This window comes from Piliocolobus tephrosceles, chromosome 2, assembly GCF_002776525.5.
Source record: "Piliocolobus tephrosceles isolate RC106 chromosome 2, ASM277652v3, whole genome shotgun sequence".
Classification (NCBI taxonomy): Eukaryota; Metazoa; Chordata; class Mammalia; order Primates; family Cercopithecidae; genus Piliocolobus; species Piliocolobus tephrosceles.
Genome location: NC_045435.1, coordinates 44,279,733 through 44,296,264, shown reverse-complemented (window position 1 = coordinate 44,296,264; position 16,532 = coordinate 44,279,733). Strand labels below are relative to the sequence as shown.

The 16,532-nt window shown below is 52.8% G+C and overlaps 1 protein-coding gene across 2 annotated transcripts in view; it reads right to left on the bottom strand.

The window, feature by feature from the left end:
* EEFSEC (eukaryotic elongation factor, selenocysteine-tRNA specific) overlaps window positions 1–16,532 on the bottom strand; it is a 256,233-nt gene that overhangs the window by 37,541 nt on the left and 202,160 nt on the right. The window contains exon 6 of one of the 2 annotated variants that reach the window (XM_023215672.3): window positions 11,279–11,390. In XM_023215672.3, coding sequence (XP_023071440.1) covers window positions 11,279–11,390 — 112 coding nt within the window. Of the gene's footprint in view, window positions 1–11,278; window positions 11,436–16,532 lie in introns of both variants that reach the window. The other variant, XM_023215661.3, reaches the window with a different exon arrangement.

Genomic DNA, 16,532 nt, shown 5'->3' with positions numbered 1-16,532 from the left:
TTGAAGTTATTTAAAAAGTTGGGAGGGAAAGTCCTCAAAATAACCCATCTTACCGATGAGGAAACTGGGATTCAGAAAGGGTAGCATTCTAGCCAGGATTCCAACACAGGTCTGGCTGCCTTCGAAGCTCTTGTTCTTTGAAGGTACCCTGCTCCCCACATCCCAGTGTGGGCCGAAAATGCCAAGTGTGCAAAATACCAGCCCTGCCAATGTCTCTCAGTAAAAGTTAATTTGGTCCTGGCAGGGGCTACTTTCCAGGCAGCTGGCTGGTGGTGCTAATGAAATCCCAAGGACAGGTTATTGGGGTTGCCCCAGAATCTGCTCCAAACAGAGCCTCTAGTTGCAGCTGGGTGGTTGGACAGAATACATTTTAAATAAGAAAACCAGCTTCATTTCAAACCCCAGAGGTACATTGTCTCACAGTCCATTGTCTGAGGGCCTGTTATTTATGGGAACATAACAATACCCACAACCTCAGGGCTCATCGTGTCCTGTCCCTTTGGCACCAGGATGTGTTTTCACTTTTGCTCTATGCTGAGTTTCTAGAAGCTTCCCAGCTAAGTGGAACCATGGGTGATGTCCACTTCTACCGGGGACTCCAGGTCTAGGGGCCAGTCATCTAGCTCCTCTGAGCCTCACAGTACCTTTGGGAGAAACAGGGTGATGGCCTCCTCTTGAAGGCTGCAGCAGGAGGAAGAGGCAGCACATTAAGGACCTAGTGCCAACACAGAGACCACACACTGTGGCCCAACTGAGAATGGGAAGATTTCATGTAAAAATACAGATATCCAGGCTTTCTTGAAAAAATACAAGTGCTAATGCCACCGTGTCTATAGCCCAGCAATACAGGCGTGGAGCTGAGCAGGCCCAGCCCCTTGGGTTTTCAGGCCTGGACTCCGGCATGTGTCAGGCTCACATGGTGCCGGGAGATGAGGGAAGGGGCTGGCAGCCCACTCCCAGAGCCTGCAACATGCTGGACATCCTTGCACACTGGTTTACTCCTCACAGTCCTTCAAGACAGGATTGTTACCCCCATTTTATCAGATGAAAACCCAGGGCTCCAAAGGCCCTTCAGAAGGATTAGCAACAGTGAGAAAGCTTCCGGGAAAGTGGCCCTGACCAGCAAGGCTCTCGGCTGAGCTACCACGTCCAGGGAGTGATTTTAACATGCGCAGCTGTCGTTGTTGTTTTATTGTTTTTTAAAACTCCTCTTTCTTAAAACAACACAGAAAACTTCATTTCTTGTTTGTGTTGTGGATTGTACTTCTTTTTTTTGTTCTTTTTTTTTTGTTTTTTTTGGAGATGGAATCTCGCTCTGTCACCCAGGCTGGAGTGCAGTGGTGCAATCTGCTCACTGCAACCTCCATCTCTTGGGTTCAAGCGATTCTCCTGCCTCAGTCTCCTGAGTAGCTGGGACTACAGGCATGTAACCACCATGCCCAGCTAATTTTTAAATTTTTATTAGAGATGGGGTTTTGCCAGTCTGGTCTCCAACTCCTGACCTCAGGTGATCCGCTTGCCTCAGCCTCCGCAAGTGCGGGGATTACAGGTGTGAGGCACCACACCTGGCCTGTGGACTGTACTTCTGTGCCAAATGCAACCGCCATCTGCTGTGACCAACTGTAGCTGGAGACAGGACATGCTCCAGCTGATCTTGTGCAAGGGGCTATACCCAGGATCTAGGCTGTGGCAGCACCATCCTGGCCCGGTCCAAGGGCATCAGGCTATGTGACTGGCTCCATGGAAGTCCTGAGGCACAGCTCTCCCAGTGGGTGGTGAGAGGAAGAACCATTAGGCAAGTGATTGCAGGAGGCAGCCTTTCAGCAGAGCCCTAGCCTGAGCTGGAGTCAGCACGTGTCACCAGTGCAGAGCTGCTTGGCATTCCAGATGAAATGGATGAAATGGGTGACAGGAAAAGGAAGTTTTATTATAGAGCTGGTTTCTTTAGAGGCCTGATGGAGCCAGTGATATGGCCAGGCAGGCAATGGGGCCACGGCACCAACTGTGGTGCTTCACTCATCTCTGGGTCTGGTTTCAAGGCTGTCTCCCTCCCTGTGAGGTGGGAAGGGGGCGTAAGTCCATAATTGGCAGCCTAAGGACAGGTGCAGTAATGTTGCAGTCTCATGGCATCCCTGAGGTAGGCCTTGTGGAAACAAGATGTGGCTCTTGCTTACAGGCACAGGAGTCCACAGAGCAGGTGGCTGGTTCAATGTGGAGGTGATACTCAGGGCCAGCAGGAATAGCCTGAGCAGCACCACTGTGGCACCCTCACCTCCAGGGGCACTGAGACTCCAACTCGTTCTCAGACTCCAGTGCAATGCCACTTCCGAGGGAAGCCTTCCCAAGCCCAGACTTGGTTGGGGTCCTACTGTAAGATCTCATGATATTGTGCACCTTCCGTGCACAGCATGCATGTGGCTGCCAATACACAAATGCTCAGGAGAGTCTGCCAGTGCCAGTGTCCTAACTGTTACAGGCTGAACTGTGTCCCTTCAAATTCATACACTGGAATCCTAACCCCCAGACCTTAGAATGGGACTGTATCTGGAGGCAGGGCTTTTAAAGGTGTAATTAAGATGAAATGAGATCTTTAGGTTGGGTTCGAAACCAATCTGACTGATGTCCTCCAAAATACAGATTAGGACACAGACAAGCACAGAGGGACAGCCATGCGAGGACATAGGGAAAAGGCAGCCACCTGCAAGCCAAGAGAGAAGCTGCAGGAGAAACCCACCCTGCAGACACTTTGATCTTGGACTTCCAGGCTCCAGAACTGACAGGAAATGAATGCCTATTGTTTAAGCCACCCCGTCTGTGGTATTCTGTTATGACAGCCCAAGTTGACTAGTACACCAACCCAACAGCCCCATGAGCACAGGGGTCATGTGGGCTGTGGCTCACTGTCTTTCTAGAACCCAACACAAGGATGACACATAACAGGGGCTCAAAAGCACACTGTTGAACAGAGGAGTGATCAGCTGTGAATTCCCAGGGTGCAGGGACTGTGTCTTGTTTAAGCCATGTGCCCAGAACCTAACACTACGTCTGATACCAGGAAAACACTTGCCACACACGAGTCGGTGCTTGGTAAAGAAGAGTTAGCTAAAGTCAGGGTGACTGTGTGAGGCCAGAGCCCTCCTGTCTCTGACCTTGAAAATCAGGACCCCAGCTTCTCCTCCCGCTCTGTGCCCTCAGGCTGGCTGCCAGGGCACTGGGGTTGGTCTGATTTCCTTCTCTGCAGAACTGGGGTGATGACAGCCTGGCTTCCCTGGGCTGCTGGCAGGACTGAGTAGTCAGACTACACAAGGGCGTGCTGCCTGGCACAGGGCATGGGCTCAGGGGCAGCAGCTGGTTGTACTGCTGACATTGTCTCAGCCTCAGGCCCTGCCTGCTACCCCCCGGATGGCTATAGGCCCTCATGCTACAAGTCACCCAGGCCAATTCCATTCCTTCTGGTTGCCAGACCATATGGACCAATGCCCCTGGCCATTTCTTAGAACCAGAGTTTCTATTCCTAGAGTCACTTCTGGGACCTCACCAACACACTGGTCCCCCAAAACCACTGAAGGGGTGTGTCCCCAACTCCTACAGGCCCGGCCCAGTCCATACTAAATTACCCATATTTCTAGCAAATAGAGCTTCTGGGACTTAGGCCCTGACAAATCTGCCACCTCGTGAACCTGGGTCTGACAGCCCCTGACGATCCGTTGCCTGTTCAGCAGAGAGGTGCGTCAGCTTCTGGGCTGAGCTGAAGCACTTGCTGCTCTGCTCTGTACTGGTCCCAGGAGAGACGTTGGCCAGCCACCGGCTCAGGCAAAGCGGGGCATCTGGGGGATGCCTCTATAGTTTGGCTTCTGTTTTCAATCAGGAGGGAAAGGTGTAATTCTTGTTTTTGACCAAATGTAAAGTGCTTTCCAGGGTCAATAAATTGGAGGGGTCCTGGTGGCACAGCCAATCCCTGCTTGAAAGGTGGCTGGTTAATCTCCCGTGAAGCAGCCTGGCATGAATGCAGCATTTGCGCTCCTACAGGCATCGTTCCCCAGTGCTCTGTGGTGGGGCAGCGCATGGGTGGGAGGATAACGTGGGGCCCTCAGTGGATATGTGAGCTACCCCACCAAGAGGAAGGGCCGGCAGGTGAGGGGTGGGTGCACATAGCACAATTCCAGCCACCACTTAGGGAGCCTCTGCCACAAGTCAGATACTATAGGCAGTCCTCTCCAGGGATTCTATGATTACATTTTCAGCCTTCCTGGAAATCAGAATGACTAGCTCTGGGTTAGCACTGAAGAAGCTGAAGGGCAGAGTGGAAAGTGGCTGGTCCCAATCAGAAGGGAGCCTAGGATGCCCCAGGAGACCCTCCAGGTAACTGGCCCAGAGGCCCCTGCAACCCTGGCCTCGTCTGGCCCGTCCCCTCTCCTAAACCAGAGAGTGGTTCGCAGGAGTGCTGTCCCACTGGGTGTTGGCCCAGAGCTCTCCATCACTCAGGGAGCCCCCTCCCCACCCAGGCTGTTTTACCTCTGACCCCCTCCAGTACCTAGACAGGTCTATACACGGAGGGCTCAATACACTGTGATGAGGGACAGAGGAGGATGGGATGGGATACCATGCTGAGCCCTGAGACACCTGATTCAGCATAGGGGCCACGGGCTACCAGCTGGAACCCCAGAGTCCTGGGAGAGGGCTGCAGGGCTAAGAGAGCAGGGCCAGCTGGCAAGGCTGGCACTGCCCTCAACAGCAGGTATGCTGTGCCCACTTACTCCTGCTGACCCCTCTGCTTGATCTCCCTGGGGCAGACAGAGAACTCTTGGCCCATTCACTTACCAACAGTGTAGCTGTGAGCAAAGGGCCTGTTTCCTCACCTGTGAGATGGGGCCACGCTGCCATGCAGGCTGTGGAGGGCTAGACTAAATGGCAGCTCTGGGCCAGGGTTTGGGAGGTGCTCCTGGCCTTCCCAGCACCTGCTTCCTGCCAGTACACCCCCCCAACAGTGCTGCAGGGCCTGGGGGTCAGGTGCACTCCACAGAAGAGGCGCTTGAGCACTGGCAGAGTCAGCAGGAGATGAATGACGCTGGAAGAGGCCCTGGAGGGGCAGCCTGAGAATTCACATGCCCACTGTATAGGTGAAGGAACTGGAGCTCAGTGCAGGTACCAGGGCCAGGTTCCCGACTCCCCATACCATGGCCTTTCCACTGTCCTGGCCTTTTCCTGATCCTGGTCATGAGGCTGGACCGACCACTGGCCACAGGGTTCTAGTGAATATCACACATCTGATTCCAGCTCTCTATACAGCCTTCTGCTCACTGCTCGCCCTTCTGCTCAGAAGGCCACTCTTCCAGGAAGCTTGCTCTGGCTCTCCTCTCAGGATGGTCACTTTCCCCCATTCTCGGCCACATGTCCCAGTGGCCACTTGCCATGCTCACTGCGAATGGTTGCTCATGTCTCTGCCTCTCCCACAGGGAAAGCACCTTGGGACAGGACTCTGAGAAGGATCTCAGTATCCTCAGCCTGAGCCCTAAGTCTCAACTAGGTTTGCCGAGCTAAATCGACTGGCAAACCCTGGATTGATTAATTTATTTACTTTTTTATAGGGATGGGGTCTTGCTTTGCTGCCCAGGCTGGTCTTAAACTCCTGGCTTCAAGCAATTCTCTTGCCTTGGCCTCCCAGAGTGCTGAGATTACAGAGGTGAGCCACTGTGCCTGGCCCCCTTGTTTTAAAGACCAGGAAACTCGAGCCCTCCTCCAAGCTCTGTTCCTAGGCAGCAGCTTTTGAGGGAGTCTGATGAGATTGGTATCTGCCCGCATTGCTGAGGTTCTGGGGAAGCCTGTGGCACATAAAGCACCAGGCTGTTTGGCCTCCACTGTGAGGCTGCAGAAAACAGAGCTGAGTGGCCCTCGTGAGCCTGGGTACATTCATTTGTTCACTCCAGTCCAGTCTATTCCACCAAACTCCTTCATTTATTCATTCATGCAAGCAACACTTCCTATCCCATGTAAATCCATCCCCTTCTGCATGGCACACTGATGGGCATAATTCAGAGTCATAGCCCCTACAGCCCTGGGGGTGGGTACAGGCGCAGCGCTGGAGGCAGGGTGGCCCAGGAGCCCTCCTCAGGACCCCCTTCAGAGGTGAGCAGCAGTGGCTTTCCTGACTTCCTCTCCCCAGGGGCCACACAGTAGTCATTTCAGGCCCTCTGTCCAAGGGCCCACTGAGCTGAATGACCAACCCTTCCCTTCTCCCACACACCCTGAGGAAGGGAGCTGCACTTCAGTGCCTCACCCCTAGCCTTGCCTATAAGGCACCATGGTGTGGGGAGTCTCGAGCAGAGTAGTTCAGAGTGAGGTGCTCTGGGGTCGAATCTCAGTGCGGATGTTTGTTACCTTTGCCCAAGTGTCTGCTTTGTTCTGGCTTTCTTGCGCTGAGTGCCCACCTCTGTGGCTCCACACCTCACTGGGCACAGACCATCCTCACCCTGGCATGCAGCAGAGCGGTTTGAAACGGTCTGCTTGTGCAGTGAAATGCGGCGCTTGTTGCAATGGGAACACCAGCAACTGCACTGCCCATCCTGCCAGCCCCAGTCTCCTTAGCTGTACCATGGGCAGCCTGACTGCCATGTAGACATCATAGCCCACATTTTGGGGGCTTACTGTTTCTCCTCCTCCTGAGTGCTAGCTCCCCCTGATAATCAGTAAACAGAAGCTCCTTCTGGGGTCTTACCTGTAAGTACAGTTCTACAAATTTTTTTTTCTTTTTCTCATCTGAGTACATTAATTTGTGATTAGTAATAATCAAAAGGTTATTAAAGATCACCGAAAGTAAGATCTCTATTATAGGGTTTGAATGAGAATTCCAGCTACTCACAAGACCAAGTGCCTGAGATGTGAGCACACTTTTGAGCTCCTGGCACATGGGCAGCACCCACTGCTAGGATGAGGCCATGGCTGTGGCCTTGAGTGGGCTATGTTCTCAATCATGGCTCTCTGGCTAGCATGAGGTAAGCACTTGCAGCTCTGTTCCATGGTCAGTGGTTACCTGGTGAGAATCGGTGACACACATGCACGCGAGTGGTAATAGGGGCCTGGGGCTTTCCAGTAACAAGGCTTTAAGTTCCACATGCCCCCAGTGCTAAAGCAGACACACACATGAACTGTCCCAAATCAGCTGGTTCAGGAGCACCCTGTGGGAGAGGGGCCACCTATCATGAATTTGGGCCATTCAAAAAGCTTGCCACATCTTGGCAGGTACACAAAACAACAGCCCCGGGAGATTTTAGATTTACAGAGCATTGTTTTAGGAGATAAGATCACGGGCACATGTGTACCCTTTTCTGTCCTAGAGTAAATGCCCAGTGACTCAGAGCTGTCATTAGGAACAAGTCTATTCAGCTTCTCACATGATTCTTCTCTAGTTGGGAGTCATCGAGGTGTTCTTTTCTCCCTGCAAAGTGGGAACAGGAGGGGCTGTGGAAGCTGTTGTCCCACCCCCCATCCAGCCTGCCTCTGTGAGTGAGTGCTGATGCCTGGCACACTGAGGCAGAGGGGAGGGTGACAAGGATGGGACAGATGGCTTGCCAAGATGAGCTTTGGGAGTGCAGCCTCCCAGGCACAGTGCTTCTCCAAGCACCACATGGGCCTCCCAGCTCCAAACTTTTTGAAGACATGGCTGCTCTCTAGGGGCATGAACAGAGCTGATGGAGAGGGGCGGGGTGACACAGACAGACCGTGGGCAAAGCCCTCAGGCTCTCCACTACCCAGTTCCCACCTGTGAGATGGAGATAACAAGACCCACTTCACCCTGCGACCCTTGGGATTTACAAGTGATGCTATGACATGGACAGGAACCTCCTCCATGTCCAGCTCCTTCCTCCAACTATTCTCTCTCCACCAGCACAACTCCCCAGTAGGCTCCTACTGGCAGCTTGCCAGGCCTTCTATCCTCCCAGGAAGTACAGTTCTGCAAATGGCAAGGTCTTTGAAGGAAGATGTTTCGTAAATATGGGGCTTTCCAACCTTGAGATCCCCCAGGACTCTCTGGGAAGGCTCCTCGGGTATCAGGAAGGATGGGGCCGTTCCCCTGCCCTCTGATTTCCCATAGTACATTCTGGGAGTCAACAGCCCTAGCGTCAGGACCCTTGTCTCTGAGGCAAGAGTCTGTGGCTCCTTAAAACATACTGTTTGCATATTATGGTTCGGCTTCACCTCGTGAACCTGAGGGCCAAGTGTCCTTTCTAAAATTCAAACAGGAGTTATGAGTCGCTAGGGGTCAAACCAGGCCAAAGGCATGCTTTGCTTAGTACAGACAGTTGTAGTTTTTAATCAGGAGATATTACATAAAAATAAAATTAGATAAAATGAGACCCCAGGCCTACATTCCCATGTAGTGAAGAGTTGGCAGGACCCACACAGCAGCTCTCCAGGTCACTACAGTCCCCACCACTCCCTATCACTTGCCACCTGGCCTCTTCAACACCTGCTTGGCCTTGCTGGCATCTGACCTTGCAACCCAAGGTGAGAGGCTGATGGGAGGAAACTCAGGGGACTCTTCATTCCGCCTTTCCCAGCCTGGATGCCCTGTAGAGCCGGCAGTGAGGCCCATGAAGTGCATCTGAACCCAGCCCTGTCCACGAACTGCAGGCCGGGAGCCTTACCTTGCCTGGCACCAAAACCCGGGCTTCCCCACCCTGCATGTCCAGGCTACAGCTAGCAATGCACTCTCTCTCCCTTCACCTGGCACTGGATGGCTCAGGCTTCCTAAAGATTCTTTCACAATTAAGGCACTTCAAAAAGGTTAAAAGAGAGGAATCAGCAGGGAGTGGGGGTGGGAGGGATGGAAGGTGGTGGGTGGGATGGAGGAATCTGACCAGTGATATTTAATAAAAAGCTTACAAGTCACAAACAGGAAGCAGGCAGACTAAAACGTCAACATTGACCCGACGAAGGAATGTGAACTATAGTGGACTGAGGCAGTGTCCCTACACCCCTCCTCCCTCCATTCCCACCCCAGCACCCCGAGAGGCTCCCTCCACTGCCACCCCAGCACCCCAAACAAGACTCCTCTTGGTTCTTGCCTGCCCTGGGAATACCCCAGCTCTCCGTTTGCCTTGGGCTACAGGAAGAGAGCTCAGGGGATGTCAGCGTGATCCTAGCAGTCCCCAAAGGAGGAGACCATGAGCTCTTCCCTCTGCCTGGTCCAGCAGGGCCCCAGAGCTGTTTAGGGGAAGGATGAGTGCTCTGCAGTATGGCCCCCGACCCAGCTGAAGGAATCCCGGGATCCTTCCCTCCCAGAAAGCTCACAATAGCCGGGGCAGGCACGAGGCCTTCGGGGACTGAGGTCTGGATGCTGCCCTGTCTGGCTCATGCCCCCTGCATGCTCCCTGGAGTCCAGAGAGGGGTCCTGTGGGCTCCAGTCTCTGAGGACAACCCACAGCCAAACTGAAGGGATGCACAAAGACTCCTGTTTGGCTGAGATGAGGACGCACAGCCACTATGGAGCAGTGGGGAGGACAGGACAGAATTTTAGAGCTTCACTGCTTGAGGCCTCCCATGGCTGGGTACCTCTGCCTCCCCTGCCCCAGCCCCACCTTGACAGAGGTCTTAGGGGCTGCAAACAGGGAGTAAAGTGCCCTGGAGAAGCACAGCCTCTGTGACCACTGCCCTCACTCATGAGAAGGCAGATGCTATCTTTGGGCAGTGGAAGGATTTTGGAAGGAAAGGGTTCCCTGGCAAGGCTGTCAGGAGAGGGAAGGGTGATCATGCCACCTGTGAGCACCGAGGCAGCTCGGGTCTCTGTTTTCCAGTGGGAGCCACGGCACCACCTTCTCTCTAGGAGATTTGACACAAAATGCCATAAACCAACCTTGGTTGCTCCCCTGATCCAAACCTCCCCATGGCTTTCCATCCTCACAGGATCAACCTTGAGCCCTGGAGTTATGTAGAGGACAGTAACATGTCAATATAAAATCAGGAGTGGGTAAAGGTGTTCCCTGTAAAATTCTTCAACTTTGCTGTATGTTTGAAAATTTTCGTAAGTTTTACTGTATTATGAAATACAAGAGGATTGTACTGGGTTAGTTGTATCTGGTACAATTGTATAGGGGATAAAGGATAGTGGGGAGCTGGGGGTGGTGGCACACAACTGAGTCCCAGCTATTCAGGAGGCTGAAGCAGGAGGATGGTTTGAGACTGGGAGGTCAAGGCTTTAGTGAGCCTTGATTGCATCACTGCATTCTATTCCAGAGACAGAGTGAGACTGTCTCTAAAAAAAGGTAGTGGCTCATGGCGCATTCGTAGGAACACAGGCTTCAGTCTTTCCCATGGCCCCTGGTCCACAGTATGAGCCCTGGCCTGTGTCCTGCACACCTCTCTGCTCAGTGCACTTCTGCCAAACAACTGAGCTGCAAATGCACTTGGAGCTCACTGTCACCCCAGGGCCTTTGCCTTCATTTCCCCCTTGCTGTGGCATGCTCTCCCTGACTACCCATGTGGCTCCTCCCCTCCCTCTGTCCTTCCCTGATCACCCTATCCAAAGCAGCATTCTCAGCAATTCCATCCCGTCCCTGCTTTATCTTTCTACGCGGTGCCTACTGCCATCTGACAGGGATTTCTTTAATATGTTTATTGTTTGTACCTTCCTACAACCGTAAGCTCCATATCCCCAGCACCAAGCACAATGCCTGCGACACAGAAGAACACGATGCATTGTAGGCTGAATAAATGCACAAGTGATTGAAGGATGAGTTCACTGACAAAATCCAAGGGCTCTCCAGCAGCAAACACACACACTCTGACCCAGCCCATGGACAGGCCCCAGCACAAACTCAGTGGGCAATGCTGAGTCTGGGGGTCTGTGCTGGGCAAAGGAGGGTGACAATTCACATCCCTGGAAACCCTACTGGGTGCCAGGATGGTATGCCAGGCCCCCAGCGGTCTCCCTCAACTGCTCTCCTCCAAACTGCCTGTAGGCTCAATCTTATTCCTGCCTCCACAGAGAAACCGAGGAGCAGGCCCAAGGCCCCCTCAGATGGTAAATGGTGCAGTGAGAACTCAGATTCCAATTTTGACCCTGCTCAGACCAGATCTTCACTCCACATCCAGGCTCTTCTCAGAACCCATACTGGCTTCCCAGCCAGAGGCCATGCCGCCATGCAGGCCAAGTCACCCCGTGTCTCGGTAAAGGCAGGATTAGGAACCTGAGCCGAGGAGCGCCACCTTGGCACCGCCTCTCCCATCTCTCTGTGCTCCACATGGTGTCCCTAAACTGGGAGGAAGTGGCTGCACTTACCTGGGATATGGATCTTGAACTTGCCACTCTGGCCGAAGGCACTGTCGATGACGCCCAGTTCTCCAGTGGACAGGTGCACCTTGAGCCCCACGAAGAGCTGGATGTTGGTCTCCTTTTTAAACAGGGAGCGGCCGATCACACTGTAGTCATCCATCGCCTGTCCCCACACACCCAGCCACAGACAGAGGGCGTTAGTGGTGCACACTGAAAGAACTGTGACTGTGTGCCTAGCCCCAGCTCTCCTGGGCTCTGGGCATGGCTGGCTGCTGCCTGCTCTTAGAACCCTGGGGGTAGCAAGACAATGAGCCCACCTAACAGATAACGAAATGCATGGGAGCAGGGCAGAAACCTGGGACTGGCAACTGCCATTTTAACAATGGGCCCTTCAAAACTGGCACACTGTGAGCACTTTCCACAGAGAGCACCTCAGTCCCCACAGCAGCTCTGTGGCGGCACTTTACAGATGAGGAAATGGAGGCATGGCACAGTTATGTCATCTATCCAAGGTCACAGAGCACAGGGGGTAGAAGTAGCTTTGAATTCAAGCCCCTGTTGCAGGCCCCCCCACCCCCAGGGGGCCACAATGACCCAGCCTGTCCCCAGGGCACCTGCCTAGATAGCCAGCAGCACTCTCCTTGAAGCTGTCACAGTCACCCAGGCCACTCCTGAGCCTGCATCCAAGGCCTTCTAGAACTGGCCTCCTCAGTCCAGCTTCCCCTCCCACAGGAGCCCTGGAAAGCCTGGCCTTTGTCTCCCACCCGCTGCACACACCCCTATGCACGTTGGCCCGAGGCTTTACTCTTGTTCACTCTAGCTGTGCCTGGAAGCCCGTCTTGGCCTGACCCACTTTTCCTCCACAGCCCTACCTCCTTTCCTCCATGACGCCCTCCCTCAGTCCAGGTAGAATTGCTTGTTTCCCCTAGCCCCTGTTGGCCATGGCCAGGCCTTTGCAGAGCTCGTATCTCCTGCTGGCCACGTTGGCCACTGCTGTCTCTTTGTGGGTGCCCAGGCTGAGAGAAGGGACACACATGTCTGTGAAAAAGTTAGCTTGGTGTAGCCCTGATTTCACCATGAGCTATGTCATCCCGAACCTTCTCCTCAGAGGCTCAATCAGCAACTGGAAGTGTCACTCCCTCCCTTCTGAGTCTCTGGCAGCTCCAGCCCAGGTACCGCTTTTGGGATGGCAGCATGGCCCGGTGGCCTTGCCTGCCCCGCCCAGCTCCTCACCCCACCCCTGCTCTGTAGATCCTGCCTCCAGTAGCAAACTTGGGTCCCATGATAAGAAGAGCCCACCAGTCTGACAGCTGCTATGGAAATGAGCAATGCACATACAATCTGCACCATCAATTTCACTTCTAGGAATGCAACCCACTGATGTGCTTGCTGGAGAAGATGTCAGGATAGGAGATCCACCCAAGGTCACTCACTGCAGCAGTGTTTACAGCGGCAAAAGTTGACAATGACTTAGAAGTCCAGCCTGAGTTCAACAAGTGGAGCACAGCCTCTAGAGGTGACGATGTGACCACAGAGAAGAGTAGGCAGCATGTACGGACAGATACAAAAACTCCTAGAGTATTGTGTTTCATGTTAAAAAGCAGAGTGCGAGGCATAGGGCATGTTGCAGGCTGTGTATGGATGGGGGCAGGGCAGGGGTGTATACACAGAAGTAATCAGGAGAAACTGATGTCTCCAGGAAAGGGAGCAGGGTGCCTGGGGACTTTTCACCATATACCTTTTCTATCTTTGGCTACTGAAATACATGAATGCATCACCTATTCACAAATAAATTAATAGAATTTAAAAATGTAAAAACAAACCAAGAAGTGCATTTCTTCTACCCACACCAGGCGGACCTCCCATCCTCTCCTGACATCTCCAAAGACAGAACATTTTCCTTTGATGGCCTCTGGTCCAGCAAGGTTGACAATTGCAACCCCCCATCCCCACCCAGGCAGCTTTCATTGGTTCTCATGCATTGTGGTCACCCCAGAGAGCTACTACTTGGGCCTCTGCATAGCTAGGCCCTAGCGTTACATCTGACTGAGATATAAGACCTGCCCTCCAGCATTGCAGTGGCCAAGAAACAAAAAAGGCACAGTCCCTGGACTAAGAGCTTACAACTTTCTCAGAGAAACAGCTTGTAAGAGTCCCCACCAGGACCAAAGGGATAATACAGGCAGGTGTCCTTAGCAGAGCAGAAAGTTCTCAATAAGTCGATATTAATATTCTTGTTTTACTCCTACAAGAGCCTACCGTGAAACAGGCCTGTAGCTGTGAACAATCACATGTGCTAGAGGAACATAACAGAATTCTCCCTCCACCCCACAGCCCATAGCCTTTGCACTTCTCAGCAACAGATCCTATGAGCGCCCCATCTCTGTGCAGCCCCTGGTGCCCAGCAGCACCCGGCCCAGAGCAGGCTCAAATCAAGGCCTGGTGCCTACAGTGTCCCCTGTGGCCCACGGCTCCCTCTTCCTATACTTCAGCCCCCACTCCTCTCCAATCTTCGTCCTGCCGTCTCTCTTCAGAGCACAGATCGCCACCTGACGTTATGCCATTGACCTTATCTGTTTACTTGTTTATTGCTTCCAACCAGAGCACAAGCTCCAGGCAGAAACATGTCCCTCTCCTCCACAGCTACATTCCCTGCACATGAAACAGGCGCTTACTATCTATTCCTTGAATGTGTGAGTAAATGTTGAAAGAATACATGGCTGTAGTTGTTGGTACATTTGCAAGGCTCGCTCGTGCCTGTAGGCTTTTCTTTTCTTTCTTTCTTTTTTAACAGCTTCATTCAGCTATAACTGATATACAATAACATGAACATATTAAAAGTAAATAATTGGATAAGTCTAAATTTGTGTATACATATACATGCCTGTGAAACCATCATCATGATCAAGCTAATGGACATATCTATCACCCCCGGGTCCTCATGTCCCTCTGTTATGCCTCCCTCCCTGCCTGTGTGGTGCTCCTCTAATGCTAGTCCCAGCTTGTCCACTGGGGACTCTACTCCCACCTAAGGCCCACCTTGGGCATTTCCTCCTTCAGACAGCTTCCCCGACATTGCAGGCACCTCCTCTTCCCTTGGCCCCCAGGACTGAGGCCAAGATCCCTCTGTTCTGAGAGCCTGGCCACTATGTCTTATCCCTGACAGCTGACCTGTCTGTCTCCCTCCTCGAACTGGGAGTTCTGCGAGGAAAGGGTTCCATGTACCTCATGTGGCCCCGACCCACCACAGGCTTGGTGAATGGGTGCTCACTGAGTGTGAGGAGGCCAACTGCACTAGTCCCACACATGGCATCAAGAAGACGACGCCAGGGGGTAGAAATACATTACTCAAGTGGCTATCCCAAGGATATGTCCTTGGGAGACACGATTCATCTGAGAGTGAGCCAACAGCCCAGTCTGGGCTAGTTTCCTCCTGTCTACCTGGGAGAACACAGTGACAGTCCCCAGTGCTGGTTCCCTCATGCTAAACACAGCAGGCCCACTGCTTAGCCTCCCAGTGGGCCTAGAGGCCTGGCTCCAGGGTAATCAGAGCCTGGGATGGCAGGCATGCTACCTATTAGCCTTCCAGAAGACGTTTACTACATCTCCCCTGCCCCCTCTTTTTTTTTGGTTATAAAATATTAACTTTAAAAAGCTAAATGCCACAAAGACAGCAGAGGATCCATCTTTCCTCAAGCCAGGGTCTTGCAATGAGGGCAGACTAATTTTATTAACTTCAGGGGAACTTCAAAAAGCTCCAGGGCTTTCATGCCAGACAGAGACGACCCCAAAGTTAGTTTAAGTGCTACATAAACAAAAGACTAGGGCCAGGGGAAGCTGAGGGCTCCCAGCGTTCCTTGTTTATGTTCTCATCTGACCTAGTGGGCCAGTGCACAGGCTGGTTGGTCCCCGGAATCCTGCTGGTGTGTGGTGCAGCTCGGTTCACTGACCTACATTCCCACAATATTGTTTTAAGCATCCGGGATAAGGTGAGGAGCGAGTGGGCTTTTTCTGACCTTCTGAGGAGGGCCTCTGGGGCTGGAGTGGCAGTTTAGAAAGGATTTCAAGTTCAAAGGGAGTGTCTCTGTCACTCCTACTCTCTTGTTTTATGGCTTGGCTAGAAGACACAATAGTGCTGAGTGGGTGAAGCATACTCTCCTGCAAACTTCTGTGTCTGCAATTCCATTTGTTGGGGGAGGCACTGTGAGGGCAGGAGCTAGATGTCTGCACAGTCAGGAACCCCATGTGGTCTCGAGAGTGCTGGCAAGACTGCCTGCTAGTGGCCCCACACTGTCATTTCACAGCAGCTGGGTGGATCTTTGCATCTGTGTCGGTCCCATAAAGGACACTGGCATTCTGGGCATGGCCGCCCCAGGGGAGGGGAGGCTGGGGAAGCAGAGAGAAGTCAGCAAGTAAACCCCATCTCCCTCTGACTCTCCCAATCCTTCACACTCTGCTCTCTCACCCCTTTCCCTGCAGCAGGTGAGTGGCAGTGTCCTCAGCCATGTCATGGGTGAGGTGCCCCCATATCATCATTTAATCTTTAGGAAAGCCCTGACAAGAACAGAAGGCTCAGTAAAGTGAAATGATTTGCTCAAAGTCATGCAGGTAGTGAGTGTGGCAATGCCCCATTCCAACTCAGACTGTCTGGATCCAGAGGCTGGTGCTTTTCCTGCCGCAGGAAGGGCTGGGCTCTGTCTGCCGGGAGATGCCACAGCAGCAAATGAGGCCAGATGACTTTCTCCATCCTTTGGCTCACCAGAGCCATGCCATGACTGGCTGGACACAAATGGGCCTAGAAATCTGGCCCAGGGACACTGGGCAGCCCCATCCCTGCCAGTCCCAGCTGTGGGAAACCCCAAGTCACTGCAGAAGACAATCCCCAAGTTCAGGGACCCCAGCCCCTCCCAGGTTATTTGGAAGGGAGGAGGAGAGGAGGGAAAGAGGGCAGATCCTGGCCCTCAAGATGCAGCACTTATAGTAGGGCCCAAACACGTCACCGTCACAAGATGTTCCAGCCCAGTCAGCCCCTGCTGCACTGAGAAGGACTGCACTGCTGTTGGAGGAAGGCTAAACTTTCCCCGCCTATGGTTATAGGGGCCAAGAGGCAAACTACCCTTCCCATGAAATCCAAATAGTCAATTCCCAGTAAAGTAAGTCCTTACTTCATGTCATCAAAAGTTCTTAGAAACTGTTACTTTAAACAAAATAATGTATAGCAGGCCCTTAAATAATGTTGCTTTATTCAAAGTTATTTGAA